General features: G+C 38.1%; 1 protein-coding gene across 7 annotated transcripts in view; it reads left to right on the plus strand.

Moving 5' to 3' along the window:
• Positions 1 to 20,134, plus strand: part of DMD (dystrophin) — a 2,140,576-nt gene that overhangs the window by 1,026,481 nt on the left and 1,093,961 nt on the right. For all 7 annotated transcript variants that reach the window (XM_090061814.1, XM_090061802.1, XM_090061811.1 and 4 more), the window contains exons 31-33: positions 3,865 to 4,038; positions 6,372 to 6,527; positions 15,541 to 15,711. In XM_090061814.1, the coding sequence (XP_089917940.1) occupies positions 3,865 to 4,038; positions 6,372 to 6,527; positions 15,541 to 15,711 (501 nt within the window). The remainder of the gene's footprint in view (positions 1 to 3,864; positions 4,039 to 6,371; positions 6,528 to 15,540; positions 15,712 to 20,134) is intronic.

Raw genomic sequence — 20,134 nt, forward strand, 5'->3', positions numbered from 1 at the left:
TTGGCCAGGCTCCCATAGATTCATATATGTAGGGTCAGAAGGGACCTGATTAGATCTTCAAGTCCAACCCCCTGCCCCTGGGCAGGAGAGAATACTGAGCTCATATGACCCCAGCCAGGTAACTATCTGGCCTCCTCCAAAACAAACCCCTTCTCCTGTCAGCCTTGGGGCTGGGAAAGCCCTGCCCTTTTCCACAGCCTCAGGGCTGTTAATCCCCATGATCCTGAGCAGGCAGGGAAAAGTGACCCAGCACTGGATCAATGACCTACCAGTACTCCCCTGGACGTGGACCAGCCTGACCCCATACCTGTTGTTCCCTGACCACTTCCCCCGCACACCATGCACACAGACTCAGATCTCACAAACTACTGCACTGTCCTCTGAGTCCCCTGATGCATCCTCTAACGTGGGCCCAAACCCCAGAGACCCCACTCCCACCATTCCCCAAGCCTGTGACCCACCCTACCCATGGACCCAGACTCCACATTCTTCAGACCACATGCCACTTCCCAAGCCCCATGACTGGTCCTCACCATGGACCTGGACCCTGCAGACATAAGCCCAGCTATTCCTCAAACCACCTGACACTCCCTGCAAGGACTCATACTATGCAGACCCCAGCTCCTTCATCATTCCCTGAGCCCCCTGACTTTTCCCAAAAATGGACCTGGACCCTATAGGCCCTATTCCCACTATTTTCTAAGTTTGCATCATTCTCCAAGCTCTCTTAAGCACCCATAATATGGAACCCAGATCCCAAGATCCTTCTGTTACTATTTCCTGAGCTCCCAAACCCACTTTCTGTGGACCTGGACCCTATCTGAAAGTTTGATTCGAGTCCAGGGGGAGCGGGTCTGGGAGGTCCAGGTATGGCAGGTGCTCAGGTCTATCTAGTTTGGGTCCAGGAGAGGGCACAGTTGGTCTGATCCAGGTCCAGTCACAGAGGTCCTGAAGTGCTTGGACCCCAACCACCCATACCCTGACCTGGCAGCACCTGAACCCACCCATTAGCACCTGAGCATGTGGCTGCATTTCCTGAATGCCTGTTCACTTGCAAATTGGTTCAATCTCGACAGGTTAGACTAACCTGCAAAGATTAAATGAATTCAGGCTCTGGCTTTTTGAATGTCTGTTCCTAGCCCTAGAAACAAGGCAATTCTTTTTTTTTCCTGCATCCAAGTACTCTCTGACGTTCCTTAACCCTCTTCAGTCTAGCAGAAGGCAGGGTAGATATGTTCTTTATAGACTAACTAAATCAGAGATGCATAAGTGTTTATGATCAAGAGCTTGTATCATCTTGTTCTCTTCAGTCTATTCATCTTTCACAATGAATGCTGTATCTCCATGAGGCCCTGCTGCTGCTACTACTTTTACTACTTACAGCAACCATGATAATAGCAATAATAATAACATCCATGTCATCATTTACACAGCAGGAAGAACGTCACAGTTTAAGAGCAGAGAGAGAGATTTTGACATTGTACCTAAGCCATAGGGTGATAAGTTGCCTGTTCCTAAATAGCTGCATCTTGTTATTCCTACTTTACTGGGGATATTATTACTTCACTGAGCTTTGTGGTGGCAAATCCAGTAAAATTTATGTTTTACTCAATTATTTTCATGTTAAGGGACACAAAGGACTGTAAGTACAATGTTATTTTTTTCTAAAGGCATGGTTTAATTTATGTTGTGGGTTATCTCTTCTTTTATAGAAGATTTATGATTTCTTGGATGAATTCATAGGTTCTAGAGTTAGAAGGGACCCAGTGGATCATCGTGTTCAACCCCCTGCCCCGGCAGGAAAGAAGCATTCCAGACTCTGGCCACCTTTATTGTAAAAAATGTCTTCATAATGTCTAACCTAAATCTACTGTCCACTAGTTTGCATCCATCATTCCTAGAATGTATGTAACTATGTATTTCTTGCCTGTTAACTCTTCCCTTTCTAGTATCCATGGCAACTCCAATGCTGCCAGCATAAAGCATCAGTGAAAACCTGGCTTCAGAAGTGTCTATATCTAAATCCTTGTAAATTTAGCAGCACAGCAGGTATATGCTGCTGGGTATAATAGGCAAGTCTGGCAAAAGTTAGGCTAGGTTATTCCAAGGAAGAAATGCAGATCTTGAAAGTTGATCTGTTTACTTGGATTTTTGAAGTGCTAATGCTTTTAGAACTAGTATGAATAAATTGGGAACAAAATAGTTATTTCTTTTCCTAGATTTGAGCAGGGTGGGGGGCAGGGGTTCCTTAATCATGTTTTGGTTTTGTGGGGGTTTTGCAGGGCAGGGGAGTTGTTGAGATACCTTTTAAATTGGCCATACATTTTATTTTAAGTGTTGTCAGGTTGAACTGTATCATTTATGTAAAATGTAAATACCCATATCAGAACAAAACATTATTCCTTGACCTAAATTTAAAAGCTATTTTGTATCAAAATGAATATGTGTTGTCGCAGTTTTACTTTAAGCACCCAATTCTGAAAGAAATAAGTTGTCTAATTTATCACTGTATCACTTTTTCACCAGTGTAAATTGAGATAGAATACCACTCTTATTTTACTTTTGATATCAATTGTGTTATATTTGCTTAAAACTGATCCATCGCTATAGTACGCCAGTCTCCAAAAGCTCTACCTTTATTTATTTTTTTCTGAAAAGAGCATGCATTTATGGATAAGCACTTTACATATTTATTTTTGCCCTGAGGAATATTACTTATTTGCCTTGCCTACTCAGTGCAATAATATTCATTCAAAATTCAGAAAGAAAATAAACAGTTCTTATAAAAATAGTGTAATTGTACTTGAAACAGTGGAACAACTATTCCCTACCAAATTTATCTTCAGTTTTCATAGTACTGTGTTTTGGGAGGATTTTTTGTGGGAGAGAGTTTCTGAGCCTTAGAGTGAGGGGAAAAAGGAGTACTCGCTAAAATAATATAATTCTGTCATGCTAATTCATGAATTAATTTTACAATAGCTGGTTAGAAATGTTACAAAAAAATGAAAACAAGCCCAGTGTCTTCAAATCATTGCTGTTGCTAGGAATTCAGAAGTAGATGTCTTGCTCCAAGTGGTTATGTGGACAAAGGAAAACAACTTGTTTTTTCATGCCTATTATGATCTTCTGTCACTTAAGATAAATGCATCTTGCTCTAGAAAAACAGAATACTTAGCTGTCTCCTTTTGTTTACAGCTGAATGATCACATTGCTAATTCTTACTAATATTTCAGTTAGTAAAATGTAATAAACACAGAATCCAAAAGTATAAAATGTTAACTTGAATTAACAACAGAATCACATTTTGTCATCTTCTTTTCACAAAACCCCTCAAATCATGGCTTTATTGCCAGGAATAGAAGGATATTGCCCTACATTCCCAAAGCAGCAACATAAAAATATGCTGTTCTGAAGCTAGAGGCATATACAAGGGGTGCATTGAAAATGCATGCTGGGTTACCAGGCTGACTCCCAAACATCTTGAATACTAGGGAATGTTAAACTCCCTCACATTTTTCAGAGAGAGATTGTCATTCTGTCCTACATTCTTCAGAATTCAGCTCTGCAGCGTGCTGGGAATATGGACCCTCACACAGGCTCCTTTACAAATATCACCAGCTTTGTTGCATCCACTGCTCTTTGAAGGTACAAGAAGGAATGGAATTATTTTCTTCCTTGTATAGAAACCAAGATTGCTCTCCAGCTGAGATCTACTTTAAAAATCCAAATGTTTTGAAGAAAAGTCAATGGAAGCATGACAAAACATAGAGATTGGTAAACCACTCTAAGTAGGTTGAAACAGGCAGAAAACCTGTCTTCTGTATTTCCCTCCACTTTGACTACTGACCCATATTGACTTTTCAGAAAAAGCTACAAGATGTGACTGTGAAGTTCCGCTTGTTCCAGAAGCCAGCCAATTTTGAACAACGTTTACAAGAATGTAAAAGAATTTTGGATGAAGTGAAACTGCAGGTGCCCAAGTTAGAGATGAGGAGTGTTGAGCAGGAGGTTGTGCAGTCACAGTTGGATCACTGTATGGTATGTATGTTTGGATACAGGTTTTTAAGGGCACTAGCAAATGTACAGCTCCCCACCCTAACTCATGGCACTTCACAGAAAACACCATGAGTTAGTGATGCCCCTCTACCCCCCAAATCAACAGCTGTTCACTGTTTGGTCATGGGAGGGTGGGGGGAGGGAGGAATTGAGTTCCACTTTGGAGCCAATCCAGCAGAGAGAGGTTGCCTACCTGCAGCCTCTCTCCTCTAGCCCTATCCCACCCCCTCCTAGCTCTGGTGCAAACCCCAGCCCAGAGCTTTCTCCCTTGTCCCTTCCTGCAGAAAACACCAGGGGTAGGGCTAGGTTGGGCTGCATCAGCCCGGCCCCAAACTCACACTGGGACTAACAGAAGTTAATGAAGGTGCTCCACTTTGGAGCCCTTTCATTTGAACCCTCATTAAACAAGGGTTAATTTGTTGCATGATTGGGCATTTTTAAAGCACTCTGCTGCTGTGCCCTCTTGTCACGGCACAGCTGTAGAGTACTTTCAGTGAGCCAAGCACATGACAAATATAACTTCTATCAGTACAGTTTGGGACACACTGGAAAAACTCATCCTCTATCCTCAATTCCTGCTATGCTTTTGTGCTTCCAGTTTGGGAGGCAGACCATGTGAAGTTGTACAACATGCTTAAGGAGTAGAATTAAATCTACTGCACAGATGTAGCCTTTACACCATTGGTTGTTTTAAAAGGCAATTTCACATAGACCCATACAGCTCTGGCTCTAGACCCACTGTGGTCTAGGGCATAGAGTGGCTCTAGACAATGCCTGGCCAAGCAGCCACAATAGTGGCAGTGGCAGCTTTGGAGCTGGAGCAAAGCCAGAGATACCACCACCACCGCCACTGCTGGTCGGTTAGCTGGGCAGGGCCTGGAGCCACCATGTGCTCTGTATCTCAGGCCAGAGTGTGGTCAGAGCCAGCACCAGAACTGAGGGTAAGCAGTGGCTGGAGTGGTTGGAGGTATGTTGGGTAGTGGACAGCCATGGGAGGCAGAGACTGTGGTGAACAGGTGATGGCAGTGGGGCAGTGGCTCCAACTCTGACCCCAAGACTAGACAGGGGCCAGAGCCATAGAAGTTGTCTGCCCCACCACCTTGTATTCAAGTGAAAGACAGGGGATGGTTTTCACCATGTTGAATGGGGAAAATACCTTTCCTTGGATTTTAGTGTATATGGTGCTTTCTTTTAAAAGCCTATTAAGTGTATGGGTGTAAGTACCCACAAAAATTGCCAGATCATAAAATGAAGCTGAAAGATCTCACCAATAAACTTTCTCAACAACCTTGTTATTTCAGTTCTGCACATTTGTATGTGTTTATACCATACTATTTCTCAACAGAGTCTTTTGTTCCTATATCAGTGTAGTAAGTTTATAATGTACAATAGAATTAAATTTTAAATTAAATAGAGAAATAAATTAAACATGTAATGTTGGAGCTAAATAGTTTCTGTGGGTGCAAAACATTCAATCAGTATTGCTTTCTAATTGCTATTCTTCAAAAAGGCATGTGCAAGAAGAACTGTGTTTACAGACAGGTCATTATTTATTTAAATATTTGTTCTGTCCAGATGTTGCCCAGTTAGTCATCTGAAATGATGAGCCAAGATAGATTAATATACTTAACACATGCTTACTTACAAGAACCACAAATCACTTTGTATTTTAGGGGTTTTTAAAGTAATATTTAATATAGCTCAATTCAAATCTCTAGTATCTCAGTCTAATGATTTTGTGTACTGAAAATTGTCAGATTTCTATGTAAATTGGGTTTAACTGCACTTCATTGTCAGTTAGATCATAGATGACAGATGATATAAGTGGGCAAAATGCATCTGCTATTATTCTAAAAATGGTGATGTCTAAATCAGATCAGAGCAGGCCTTTGTCATATAGTATTAGAAATGCTGACAGCCATTGGCTTCTTCACTATACCAACATTTCTGTTATTTCCACTAAGGGAGTTTTGAAAGCAGTGTTAGCAATGGTAGGACATTTTAGATAAATGTTATATAGACCAAACTTATTCCTCTGACCTCTGGTTTATAGGTAAAGACCTAAGTCTCATAACTATTTACATATTGATTCACATAATTAGGACCCAGCTATCTGAGCAATGATGGCTCCTGTGGGACTGGAGCATGCTCAGAGAATGGGACTTTTTACAGCACACAATATCTAGTGTTCTAGTAACTCTGCATAATAATTTAAATCTTAAAATCTGGGTGGGACAGAGTAGAATTTTTTGTTGGTAGTGGTGATGCTTTTGTTTTAATTGTGATTTTTCTCTCTCACTGCTTGAATTGATTAGAAATTGTATAAAAGCCTGAGTGAGGTGAAGTCTGAAGTGGAAACCGTGATAAAAACTGGTCGACAGATTGTTCAAAAACAACAGACAGAAAACCCAAAAGAACTGGATGAAAGACTTACTGCTTTGAAATTGCAGTATAATGAACTGGGTGCACGGGTACGTACTCTAATTTGTCATGCAAAGCTAGATTCTCTAACTTATATAGTCAAGAACACTTTTTTATTGTCTAGTAACAATTACTGTGTGTTTGCTTCTTTTAAGTCTCTGAAATTAATCCTGCCTGTGTTTTTTACAAGTATAATACTTGTTAGAAAGTCTGTGCCAATCAAACAGATGGGTGTTTGGCATTTGAAGAAATGTTTCAAAACCCAGGAAAAAGGTAAAATTGAATTTTATTAGGTTATTATGATAATTCTTTGCTATTTTTTTTCACTTATTTTTCTGTTCTAGTATTTTCTTTCTAGGCTGACTATCAGTCACTGGTTTGAAATGCTTTAAGTAGGGGAGTATCCATAAATCAGATCCAAAAACTGGGGTTTTACCAGTTTTTCCAATGTGTGGATTACATTAGAAGGAAGAAAATTCCCCTACGCTATTTTCCCTAGTTTCTAACTGCAAAGGTCTCAAAATGTGTTAAGCAGCAGGCCACCGTGGTGACCAAAGGTGCTTGTTGCTGTAGCTTGGAAAATATCTGGTATTAGTATGGTGTTTAGTTATATCAGCTTAACAATATCAACCTATAAACAAGAAGACTGTATTATTTCTGTTCCAATATAGTTACCTGTTCTTTTTTGTTACTTTGTTATTGTATATAATGTTGTGAAGAAACTTTGATTCACAAAAGATTAACATTCTATGTTTATTTTAAAATGTCTCTGATAAACTACCATATTTACCCAACTTCCAAGCTGACTTTGAATTTAAGATGAACTCCCAATAATTGGATCCTATCCATGGTTACCTTCTGTGGCTGCTCTGGTTCTCACTTGAGGGAAGTCAGTGTGGCCCCAACCTGAGCCTGGCCCAGACCAGCTGGGCAGAAGCAGCAGGTCTGGGCCCAACCAGGCTGGGGTTGAAACTGTAGGTAAGCGGCAGAGAGATGACAGTGGTGGAGCCTGTGGTGACCCCGCTCCCCATGCTTCCCCCAAGCTGCAAACAGTGGGTGTCCCCCCATGCACCCCATCCCAAATTCACAGTCTGCCCTGAATTCTCCCTGCCATGCACCCCCTCCCCCTCCACACAAGCCACCCCAACTTAGGGTAAGTAGCAGCTCAGCTCTGGTTTTGACTTTGGGCCCAGAGCTAGGACTATAGGAGCTGCCTGCCATGGTTTAGTACTTGAATTTAAGATGAGTCCCCCCTTCCCCTCTTCACATGTTGACTGAGGAAAGAACCTCATCTTGGTTTTGAGTAAATACCATATTAACTTCAAGTACACTTGTTGATCCAGTTTTTTAATCTACATACAGTTCACACTTATGCCAGTTTATGGCAACCTACACATGTTTGTCAGCTTATCTGTTCATACAGCGGATGTACCACAACCGTTACATTCAATGAAATTCACTGTAGGCTTACTGACAGCTCAACGTATACTTCCATGCATGTCTTGATACACCTTTCAATTAAAGCATTTTCAGGTACAATATACAATATGGTTTCTTAAAATCTAGGAGTTCTTATCTTATTAAAATGTTGCTGCAAGCTCGCTAGCAGGGTTTTGTCTTTTACTATACCACTCTACTGCATATTAGATACAAAAAATGTCACACTATAGATTATTTTAATCTATTTTTATTGCAGCTTGTAAAACTGCCTATGAATTCAATCATTTAATATTAAATATTATTTATTTAACTGAATAATAGTGGGGGAAAAAAACCTCCCTGTCCCTTTCATAGTTTGTCTTTTTCTGGGTTTTTTTCTAACTAGCAAAACAATCAGGCAAACAAAAAGTATTGATTCATAGGAAAGAAAAAAAAAAAGATGATCAGTATTAATAAAGATCCTGATGGAGCATATAACATCCATTTGGATTTGCCACTTCCAAACTACAAAATGCTGTTGATTCTGACTCTGCAATATGCTTTTCTAACTATAGAAAATATCATCTGTTGTTGAAGCACAGCCCCCACAAAAAGTCACTCTGGGGCTTCATGGAGGAGTTGCAGTATTGCTCCAGAGGAGAATTCATGCAAATGCTTGCAATTAACAAGTACACAAGATCAATCTGTTTCCTTTCTCCTTGTGCCCTCACTGGGACTATTCAGCCCATGGGCCTCCTTTAAACTGTAACACGGGAGTAAACTTGGTTCAGTAAGTAGCTAAATAGTTCTAACCACAGTGTATTTTAAAATGTCTGCTCATTGCACAAATGCAATTCTAATATACAGGGTAGCACAAACTTCTTTCAGTATCACGATTTTTTTCAGTATAAAAATTATGAAGACAATTTATCAGCTAGTCAACAATAGCTAGTGTGGGGGTTGTTTAGCATGTGTCAACATTATTTAAACACAAGACTGATTAAACCTTATTGTCTTTAGTACAATAACCATTAAAATTGAATTAACAGTCTGACATTCTTTTAGGGCCCTATATAGAGGAATTATTTGTATTTACTGAAAGAACAGCAAGGGATGTAAAATAAACATATTAACCTATCTTTTGAGTGTTGGGACTGGATGAGTGTTGTCTTCAGTAAACTTGGAGGGCTGTCATTTAAGATGAAGTATTTTAGACAGACTATTTAATGCCATAAATGCATTAAAAGAATAAGAAAAATATGATTGGAAATTGTGATTGCTTATTGCAGTATAAGAATACTTGGCTTATATCTAGACTTTTCCCTTTAAATTAAACAGACCCATGGATCTTGCTTCTGTTTAGTATAACAAAAAAATGTGCAGCTGTTTGAAGGGATGAAAAGTGCCTTTAGAGAGCCATTAGTGGCCTGAAGTAGGCAGTATTACAAATTAATCTGTCTTGCAAAGTCTTACTGCTCAGTTTATTTTTGATAATATAGACATAATAGCTCATGTTTATTTTTATCTAGCTTGACAGTTAACAAGTTTAGTAAAGTCAAAAGCCACTTAGGCTGTGATGTATCGTATTACAACAAGCCAGTGATTCTCAAGCAGGATGCCATGGAACCCTGGGGTGCTCTGGCAGCCTTTGAAGGGTGCCACCAGAAGAAAGGGGATAAGCAAGAAAGTGCAGGCCCTGTTGAAGAGTAAAGTGCAGGCTCTTTTTTCCAGCTGCTTCTCCTCTCCCTGTTCCCTGCAATGCAGATTCTTCCCTGCCGGCTGCTCGTCAGCCTTTTCAAGGAGATTAGCACTATAATAAATACATGCTTTTTAAAATGAGGTGCCATTCAATTCACAACAGTTATGGAGGGGTACCTCCAGTCTAAACAGGTTGAGAACCACTGAGATAAGCACTTAAATTTGCCAGTTTCACCTGGTTGTCATCTGACAATAAAAGCCAAATATTGTTTTTCAGGAGAAAAATAACACGTTCTAAAAATAAGAAATAAGGCTGAAATACACAGCCCTAGTCATTCAGTTGCTCAGGCAAACATGACCTGAGATTTTGTCTTGCATAAGGCCACAATGTGGAACATCCCTTTCCAAGACATCCCTTTAATAAGTTAATGCCTAAATGTAATGTGTGTGTATTGGCTTAAATAGAGATGGCTTCAACAACATGCTTACCTGCTTTCTGGAACTGATGATATCTTCAGATAGAAAGGACAATTATAATCAATAAAATATTAGAATTATTTTTAACAATGATAAAAAAGCATTTCCATACAAAAAACATGGAAATCATTTTAAGGTTCAATAATTTGTGACCCTCTTGAACTAAAAACTAGAAGTGTCTCACTGAAAAACTAAGAAACGTTTTTGTACTGGGAGATAATTCCTGTGTCCACACCTAATGGATCATTTGATACAAGGTCCCAAATCTGCTCTTGATAGGTTTCAGGTCTTCAGGACTAAATGCTCTTTAACCACAGCTTCGGGCAAATTTTTGCTTTGGGGAAGTGAGAAACAAGGTCCTAATGCATGTACACATGCACATACACATGCATATGCATGTGCACACATGTGTGCACAGGAGCATATGTATGTGCATGTGTACATGCATTAGGAGCTTGTTTCTCACTTCCCAAAGCAAAAACTTACACTAGCCTGAAGTATTTGTCTTGCGTAAGGCCACAGCTTGGACTTGCATAATGGCATCTGCTTCACACCTGATGGTTTCAAATTTTGGATAAAGCATTGAAAAAGATAAGAGAAGAGAGTGCCAGAAGTTAAAACTGGCACTTAAGTATCATGAATATGTCTTGGGAATTATATTTATACAAAACATTCCACACTTGCTTATTTTCCCTCTCTTCTACATATCCATAGCCATCCATGCACACAAACACAAATGCATATGCTTACAGTGTCTATATCATTCATGAATGGCTGTGGTGAGGCTATAATCCTGACTGCCACTATACTGAGTGATCATAATAGTGAATAGACTCCATAAAATGGAGTAGTAATGGCAAGCATCTGTGTTCTCTTGTCTTTCCTAAGGCATTGCATACACTCCAGAGTAAAGCCTCCAATACTGAGACAGGTATATTGTCTTTCCTCACCAGACTCCCACTCTATAAGTGAATGTGATTTGAAGGCACAAGGGATCCCTAAAGTGCATTCCTCTGCATTTTATAGTTCTATATTTTTCATCTCCTCTGACCTGAGGGAGGGCACTTGATGCCCAAAAGCTTATCCATCAGCCTTCCCAACTATATTTGGTTAATAAAATATATTATGCAAAATCCTGGGCTCTCTGAAATTTCCTGAACTCTTACAGCTACCATTCTACTCCAACCCTACTACAACATGGAGTGTGTGTGTGTGTGTGTATGTGTGTGTGTGTGTATGTGTGTGTGTGTGTGTGTATATATATATATATATATATATATGTATGTGTGTATATATATATATATGTATGTGTGTATATATATATGTATGTGTGTATATGTATGTATGTATGTGTATATATATATGTATATATATTTGTTTTATGCAGAGTTGTTTTTCTGATTATTCAATCATTTCAGTTTCCTTCCAAGTAAAGCTTACTATAAGTGAGCATAAGCAGTGATTTATTTCAGGAAAACAAACAAACAAAGCTTTTAAAAATAGCTTTAATATAGTGAAAACTATAATATGTTTTAACAGCTATAACATACTTTCTGTCTGAGATAATTTTATAAAAGAAAAGGCCTTAAGATGGCAGTGTTTCCCATTTTTCACTTAAAAAATAGATTTTTAGAATTGATAATAACAAAGGGCAAAATTGATACGGTATTAGCCTCTGGGCATATACAATGGATCTATGAATTGCGGAGTATTATTACACTTATATAAATGGGGAAGGAATAGGAACAAAATGTTAAATTATATATGGGGAGGGGGTTGTACAGGCAGATCTGTATTTTATTTGTATACAGTACTAAATGGAGTACTTATGCAACCTTTTGTTCATCTTTTAAAATAAACCATTCTAAAGGTTTTTGAGCCCTAGGTGCCCCAAAAGAAAAGGAAAATAAATGGGTTTTGCAATGCACCCTAAAAGCAAGCAGATAAGGCTTATTTTGAAATGGCAGTTTAAGAGGCAAGTTTCAAAGTTTTTTTAAATGTATAATTATACCCATAAAGCTCTCAGTAATGGGAAATGCCTGAATTAAAATTCCCCATGGACCTTTTTGTGACTATATGTATATGCACAATATAAAAGTCTGAATCAAACTGCAATGGGAAGTATAAGGCAAAATAAGGAACAGTTCAGCTTTTTAATACTCGCAAATACTGTGTCTGCAGGGAGCTGTGGTAGATCAGTGGTTTTCATGGCCTGCAGACCCCTGGGGTCTGCAAACTGTGTCTAAGGAATCTGCAAAAGATGACTATGATCAATCAAAAGCATGTAAACACCCACACTTGCCATTCAAAGGTTTCTGCACCTCTATTCAAAATTTCCAAAAGGGTCTGTACCTCCATTTAATTTTTTTAAGGTCTGCAAATGAAAAAAGGTTGAAAACCACTGTGCTAAGTGACTCTTGTGGTCTCTTCCAGTTGTATGTTTACTGTGTTTCTGTGCCTCACAACAAAAAGGAACATTCTTTTTCTTTTTACGTCTTTGTACCTCACGTATTGTTGCTCCTGTTCATTGAGTAAGGCGTGCAGCCTGGAAAACAGTGGAAGCAAAGACACTATATGATCTTGGAATCATAATCACAAAAGATTAAGGTCAACGGTACTCTCTAGACCAGTGACTAATAAGTTTAATGTACGTAAGGCATATGATTTTCCATTGCTAGTGGCACAAAAATGTCCTGCTGCCTTTGACTCCCTAGCTCGAACACCTTGTTACCCACTTGCAACTGGGAGAAATTTTTGTTTTGGCATACCTTTGGAGTCATCGAAAGACTCTTTGGGCATCTTTACATGTGCTCTGAAAGCCACTCTAATTAAAGTGCCCTTGGCATCACGTGCATTCAGCGTCCCATGCTTTGAAAGTGTGAGGGGAGTGCTTTAACTAAAGTTTGTTCAATGAGCTTTAGTTAAAGCTTCCTTGTCACCATTTTGAAGCACCATTTTAAACACGTGATGCAAAAGCTGCTGGAACTTGCAAATTAGTCTGCTCCAACATTTGATTAATTGAGCAGACATCTGGCACATGTATAGCTGCCCTTTCATTCCTCTTTTACTCTGCTTCCATACTCCAGCTTAAAACTTATATGCCCTACAGTTAAAAAAAATAACAATTGGGATTAAAAATATATTGGTAAGTAATCTGTTGTCTTCAAATTTCATTTTTGGAAATAAGTGAAAGACTTTTGCTAATACTTATTACACATGCCACATGCACCAAATCAGATAGAAATAATGGTAAGCAAAGGGAAATTTCAGTCCGAATAAATACATTTGGTAAAATTATATAGTCTCAGAAACAGAAGTGTCTACAAGGAACTGATAAGCACCCTAAAAGGTGTCACCAACCAGATCCATTACAATGTTTGATTATTTATTTTTTCATTATCATTCAAAGTAAAATTAGCTTTTCTGCTATATTTAAAATTAAAACAGAATACAATTAACAAGGATACAGTTTTCATTTAACAAGTGACAGGTTGGCATTAAAAATAGTCAATTTCTGTATGTGACCTATAAAAGATTTCTAAGATAGCTTTTCTTTCAAGTTATCTAAAACCTATTTTTGTTAATTTTCATATTTCTACCTCATAAGAGGTAAAGATTCTTCTTAAATGTGACGGTGATGTCCAAGGGGCATAAATTAAATTCCCTCTTTATTTTTACACTGGTTTCTTCATTGATGACTATTTCATTTCAGGGATTTTATTAATATACGCACTTATTATTTGGTTGAATACAAAATAGCTGACTTTATCCCTGGATGAATGCATATCCTAAGTGAGTTGATGTGAAGTCAGGCTACAGTAAGAGAACCTTTAGGAAGTGATCTGACAAGAGAGGGAAGGGAATTTTAGCATCAGAACGTGATATAATATATTAGAAGGATGCAGTAACTGGTTTGAGTATATATCTTAGGCCACTGAGATGGAGGGACCATCCTGCAGCCCAGTGCTGCCCACCTGGGGAAGGCTGCAGGATGGTCCTTCCTTCCCCTCCCCCACAATGAGCAGCTGGGGGTCTGGTGCCCAGCCAGAAGGGTAGGTTTTTTCCTCCCTACCCACTGCTCAGCCACCCATAGGTGTGATAGTGCTCCGGCTAGGGAATGGAGACATGAGGCAGACCCTACTCACTGGAGCAGACAATATAGCCCAAGTTTGAAAAGCATCATGGGATTCTGGGGGCTGTGAATTAACTTGAAACAGGACAGGATGTGGAACACAAGTTCCATAAACCGGTTTGACTTAAATTAACTAAGTATGATACTACATCCAACCAGATTTATCTTAAACCAGCTTTGGGCATTTTGAAAGTGGTTTAAGTGCACTGAACTTCTGTTTTGTTACAAGTTTAATTCAGTTTCTGATCACTTAAAACAGTTTGTGTGTAACTTCTGTCCTTAGCCCAACTGTTAGATCATGTTACCTTCCATAACCTAAAAAGAATCCCATATCTCCCAAGTTCCACCGTTCCACTGCTATTAGCCCACATTGACAAGACTTGGTCAAAGCGTATGTCTTACTCCTGTTTTGTCCCAAATTGATGATGGTGAAAACCTGCTACTGCTGTTAAGTACTCTGTTTGCTCAAGTAGCAGTGAACTGTATGTTGGATCCAAAGAATCCATACTCTGATGATGATCTATACGTGTGTCACACGATTGAATTTCCTGAGTTGGGGATGGTTCTATTTGTTTAAAAACAAAAACTAGAAAATTACATGTGTATACAGAAACATCAAAAGAATGTTATTCAGGTTGTAGAGTCAAACAGTCTTAATTTGGCCCCATTATATGTATGCATTGTTATATACAGTTTTTGATTACTTGATTGCAAACAATGTTTTCATAGGGTCCCTGCCTCAGCTAATGAATAGAATGGATGGTGCTCACTGAATGAGCCAGTATTCAGTCCTTTGTTTTACCCTCATTGTTCAGTGTATTCCATGCCTTTTCCATTGTATACTGTTCACACATGGCCTTGCATACGGTATTATTAATTTCCTCATATGCAGCATTGCTGTGCAGAAATAACACATGGGCTCGATACTGAAGGTTTAACTATCCATGAGAAAATGCATTGTGCTCTTTGAATGGTGTTTGACTCCTTACTTGCATTGCAAGGAAGTGCTCTTAATTTGGTAATAGCCAACAATGTATATTACTGTGATTGGAAGAAGTTATTCTACATTCTTGAGATGCACTAATCTGAGTTTCATTTTAAAATGTGGTTATGCTATTAGAGAAGCATCTCCTTATGTACCTGTGAATTATACTTAATGAGCATAGTAATTTTACAGCAAGTTTACGAATATTACAAAGAGTAAATCATACCATACGATATGGTAAAAACTGTCTTGTAAAATACAGTCAAACTTCCATGAAAATGTGAAGCCTAAAAGTGATCAGGGGTTTTGATTCAAATGAAAGAGTTAAAATCCATATGCTTTTCTCCTACAGGTGACAGAAAAAAAGCAAGAGTTAGAGAAATGTTTGAAATTGTCCCGGAAGCTTCGAAAGGAAATGAATGCTCTGACAGAGTGGCTGGCAGTGACAGATGCAGAATTAACAAAGAGATCCACAGTGGAGGGAATGCCTTCTGATTTGGATGCTGAAGTTGCCTGGGGCAAGGTAATAATATACAAGACTTTAAATTTATATATACTTTATTTATGAATATTAGAGAGCTAACTGATAAACAAAGTGTATGAAATTTGGCAATTAGATTAGCTAAACATTGTAAATGGTAGTGTCATCTCATCACATTATTGCTTTAAAAGATTTAATCATAATATCATTGCTGCTACTAGTAGTATAGCAAACCCGTTAGACAGCAATAATGTTGTGAGGTATATTATTCAGTGTGTACCAAGGCTAGGTGTTTCTTCGATAGATTTAAATTATCCATCTGTCTGTCTAGATACAAATCATACTTAGCATAACTCGTTTAACCTTGAGTTTCCTGGGAAGCACTTAATTTGAGAGGGAAATGATTTGATAGCATTACTGATATTTCAAATTTGAAACCCATAAGTATTCCAAAGCCAAATACAGGGAAAAATACGTCATATACTAACAGGTTATCATTCATGGAATCCTGTTAGATTCCCATTAACTTTATTGACATTGTTCAGAAGTAGATATATACGTTTGAGTCCCTAATTATAGGATCATAGGAAAGTAAGGCTGGGAGGGACCTCGTAAAGTCATCCAGTCCAACCTCCCTGCTCAAGGCAAGATCTGACTAAACCATCCCAGCCAAGTGTCTGTCTAACCTACTCTTCAAAACTTCCAAGAATGGAGATTCCATAATTATGTCCATCATTTCTACTGGTATTTTCCAATTCTTGACCACCTTCATAGTCAGAATGTTTATTGAGAGCTCCAATCTGTTGAAGCTTGAGGCCATTGCTTCAAGTCCTATCCCTTATGGTCAGAGAAGAAAGCCCATCTTCATCCTCTCTGTAATTGCCCATCAAGTATTTAAAGAGTATTATCAAATCCCCCCAGTCTTTTCTTAATAGGCTTAGTTCTTTCAGCCTTTCTTCATAAGTCCTGCTTCCCAGGCTCCTGATCATTTTTGTTGCTCTGTGCTGGACTCTTTCCAAATTGTCCACATTCATGCCTCTGACATAAGAAGACAATGGGCCACATGCTGGTTATCTACAGGCATTACATTTCTATAAGGAGAATCACCTTTCTCCTGGTAGAAATGAGAGGTATACAAATTTTCACTGAATTTCTCCTGAAGGAAAATGCTCCTTCCAGGAGAAGATCTTCCAAGTCTCAGCCTGGAGGATCTCTCTAGGAGGACAGCACCTGTCACAAGTGTGAGGTCTATGGTATTGTAATCCTGATCAGGAGGCCCTTTATGGGCATTCAGTTGTCAAGTTGGTGACATTGCTTTAGCACATAATAGGGATGACCACAGAAGGTTGTCATCTTCTTTAATAGCAATCTAAAATCAATCCCATGTAGCTACCCCTAAAGCAGTCAAGTGGTTATCAGATTTAGATATTAAACTCTGAATGTTGTAATCCTAAAATGTCATATGAAGGAAGTAGAAGACAAGAGTGAAGGCCTGTCTGTACACTTCCCTCTCAGTCAGCTCTGGGAGGGAAGGAGTAACAACAGGTGCTCTCCTTACTCTTCCTCAACCCAAAGGGGACTAGAAGATTTGCCTCACTGCTCCCCTACCACCTGGACTGGTCCTCACCGCACAGCCCAGCCCCACAGTCTCAGTAAATGGTAGGAGCAGGGATCGCAAAGACCTAGGCGAGGTGTGAACCAGAGCCAGGTAAGTAATGTCATACTTATATGCATATGCAACAATTTAAAAGCCAGGGAGTCAGGACCCTGCATTGAGAAGGCTATCCCTGTAAATCCATAACTGAATTTACTTTTTGAATAACAGCCATCTTATCCTTAAGTTTGAGTCATAAAAAAAACCAACAGTGGAGGAGGAGGGCCCGCATACCTTTAACAGGTGTTTCAGGACTCCAGCAGGGTAGAATAGAATTTCTCTTAGGTTCTAAAGTTCACTTGGGTGCCTAATAAATGGAAGATCTGACCTGGTGTTTTCATTTTTTTTAAGTTGAACGCTCTCAGTTTTTAACATGCGTATTAAGTATATTTTATTATAATGTATATGATCAAAGAAAGAACAGGCTACATTTTCATTAGACTAGCAAAAGCATTAGAAGTGCACCAATGTATCTGGAAGTGATATAATCTAAAACAATATATTCTTTCCAAGATAAATCTTGTTGAAAAATAACCCCAAATTTCCTAATCAAGAACAGATTGAACTACCAGATTTCTGTTTTGCATTTTTCCCCTGCTTCCCTAAAAAGAGGACAACAACTCAAAATGTTAGCACAATAAATTAATTTAGGGATTTCCAGCCACTTTTAAGCAAAGCATTGATTTCTCTACCATTATGGTAGAAAACAACCTTTCCTTCTTTCTTAGTTTTATACCCATGACTCTTAAACTGATATATTAATTTCCTTTTCTTTGTAAAATATTTCCCTTAGTCTACAACTATCAATGAAATAAAATAAATTAAGAAATACAGTCTCTAATTTTTGTACTGTATTTTTTTTTTAAGTGTCAAACCAGAATCAACACACGGCTTATAAAGTGTATGAAAATTGCATATATAATCCTTTGGGCAACATTCGAATACCTTTTTGCAATACAGTTTTTTCTTGCTTAAACAATTTACTTGTTTATTTTAACAACATAATATTTGTTCTTATAATCTAGATATGCTTCAAGTAAAAATCAGAACACTGAAGCCTGTACAAATAATTGGAGTTTTGGTTTTGTTTTGTTTTGGTTACTAAATGGAAAAGGCAACACATATTTTTTTTAAATTTTATTTAACATGAAGTATCCTATTAAGCCTAAAGTGAGATATTTGTTTCAGGCATTTTTGAGAAAATATGAAGGAATAAAGGGCTAGATTAACAAAGCTGTTGGGAACAGAAATGGTGTCCCCTAAGCCATAAAACCACCCCAGCCACTGCTCAGTACCTTGAGTCAAGCCAATATTACACAGACAAAATTAATTTTGAAAACAAGATATCATGTAATGTTCAGGCTATACAAATAGTCTGAGTTTTCTCTTAGGCAAAGTCTAACCTAGTCATTCCAGGAATGCTGATGATGTGCTACTATATGTAAATACAGAACAATACATAGGCCTGTTTTTTTGCAAATTCTACTAAATAAGCTGTACTCTGTGGAAACTTACCTGAAAAAGAAAAAGAAACATTTTATTTAATTTCATCTTTACTGAAAATACATTCAAGAAAAACAATGTACACTGCTAGAGAAGGGTAAAGTGGTTTGGGTGTTTAGAGCAAGATTTGATTTTCATTTTGCTTCCCCTGCTCCCCGCCTTCATCCCCCACTTATGAACCAGAGGTTGTGACTCAAATGGTTTTTGCTTGTTTGAAACATTAATCTTCCAATGAGATGCTATTGGCTATTAATCAAGAGACTGGGAAAACATTTACTTCCATTTATACATCTTTTGAAAGCTACATAAGCTTTTCATGTCATCAGTCTAGAATGCTAATATATTATAAAAGTACAGACTAAAAGCACAGCAAGAGACATTTATAAATATGTTTCATTTTTTAAATTTTCAAATCAAACCTTAGTTTGTGAAACCCCTATTGCTGCTCAGTATTTTCTCATTTTCCCTTGCTGTCTTCTCCTGTAGTGAAGTCTACATAGTGAATCACTTTTGATTAATACCGTGATCTTATCCTCCACACCAAAGGACAAATGTCAGATTTTTCAAGGGATGAAATACGTATTCATGCAGTTTTAATACCTCAGAACTAGCTTGTCAATTATCCAGTTCAGTTTCTAGTAAGGAAAACAAAAGTGGTTTTTGGTGATGTTGAGCTGTACAGCAGAGATGTAAATGTCTTGTCGTGTACATTTGTTTGCATGTTGAAGAAAACTAATTTATTTCGGGGAGGGGGGTTGTTCCAAAATAATCATGATGCTTCTAGTCTAGCACTAGGTTAATGGAAAGGCTTGTCTTTAATTTCCTTTCGTTTATGAACTAGATGCAAACCTTAATGCTCCAGAAGTTATATAATTAGAGTTTAAGGTTTGCTGATTAGTGCAGTTGCACAGTAGGAAACTCTTGTTATGTCTCACTCTTTCTATAAACAGGTATAACATTAACTTTTTTTTTTGCTTAAAACAATCAAGAAAGGGAAGAGAAGCTCATTAAAATTTTATATGTATGAGAAATGTGTGAGCAATTTAACTAACTTGTATGATAATTAAAGCTTATGCTACTAGCTTATTAACCTGCAGAAATACAGTGTATTACTGTGTATTCTCATGAGAAAGTGATACTTTATGACAAAAAAATAGTACCTAGAAAATGATGGCTCAAGCCCAGTCAAACCAATCATTTACTGTGTAACCTCAGGCAAGTCACTTCACTTAATTTTGTTTCAGTCAGTTTATCTTAAAAAGGGCTGAAAACAGCACTTATTTACTGAATCACATACACAAAGAATAC

This window comes from Crocodylus siamensis, chromosome 1 (genome assembly GCF_052110815.1).
Source record: "Crocodylus siamensis isolate JL-2025a chromosome 1, ASM5211081v1, whole genome shotgun sequence".
NCBI lineage: Eukaryota > Metazoa > Chordata > Crocodylia > Crocodylidae > Crocodylus > Crocodylus siamensis.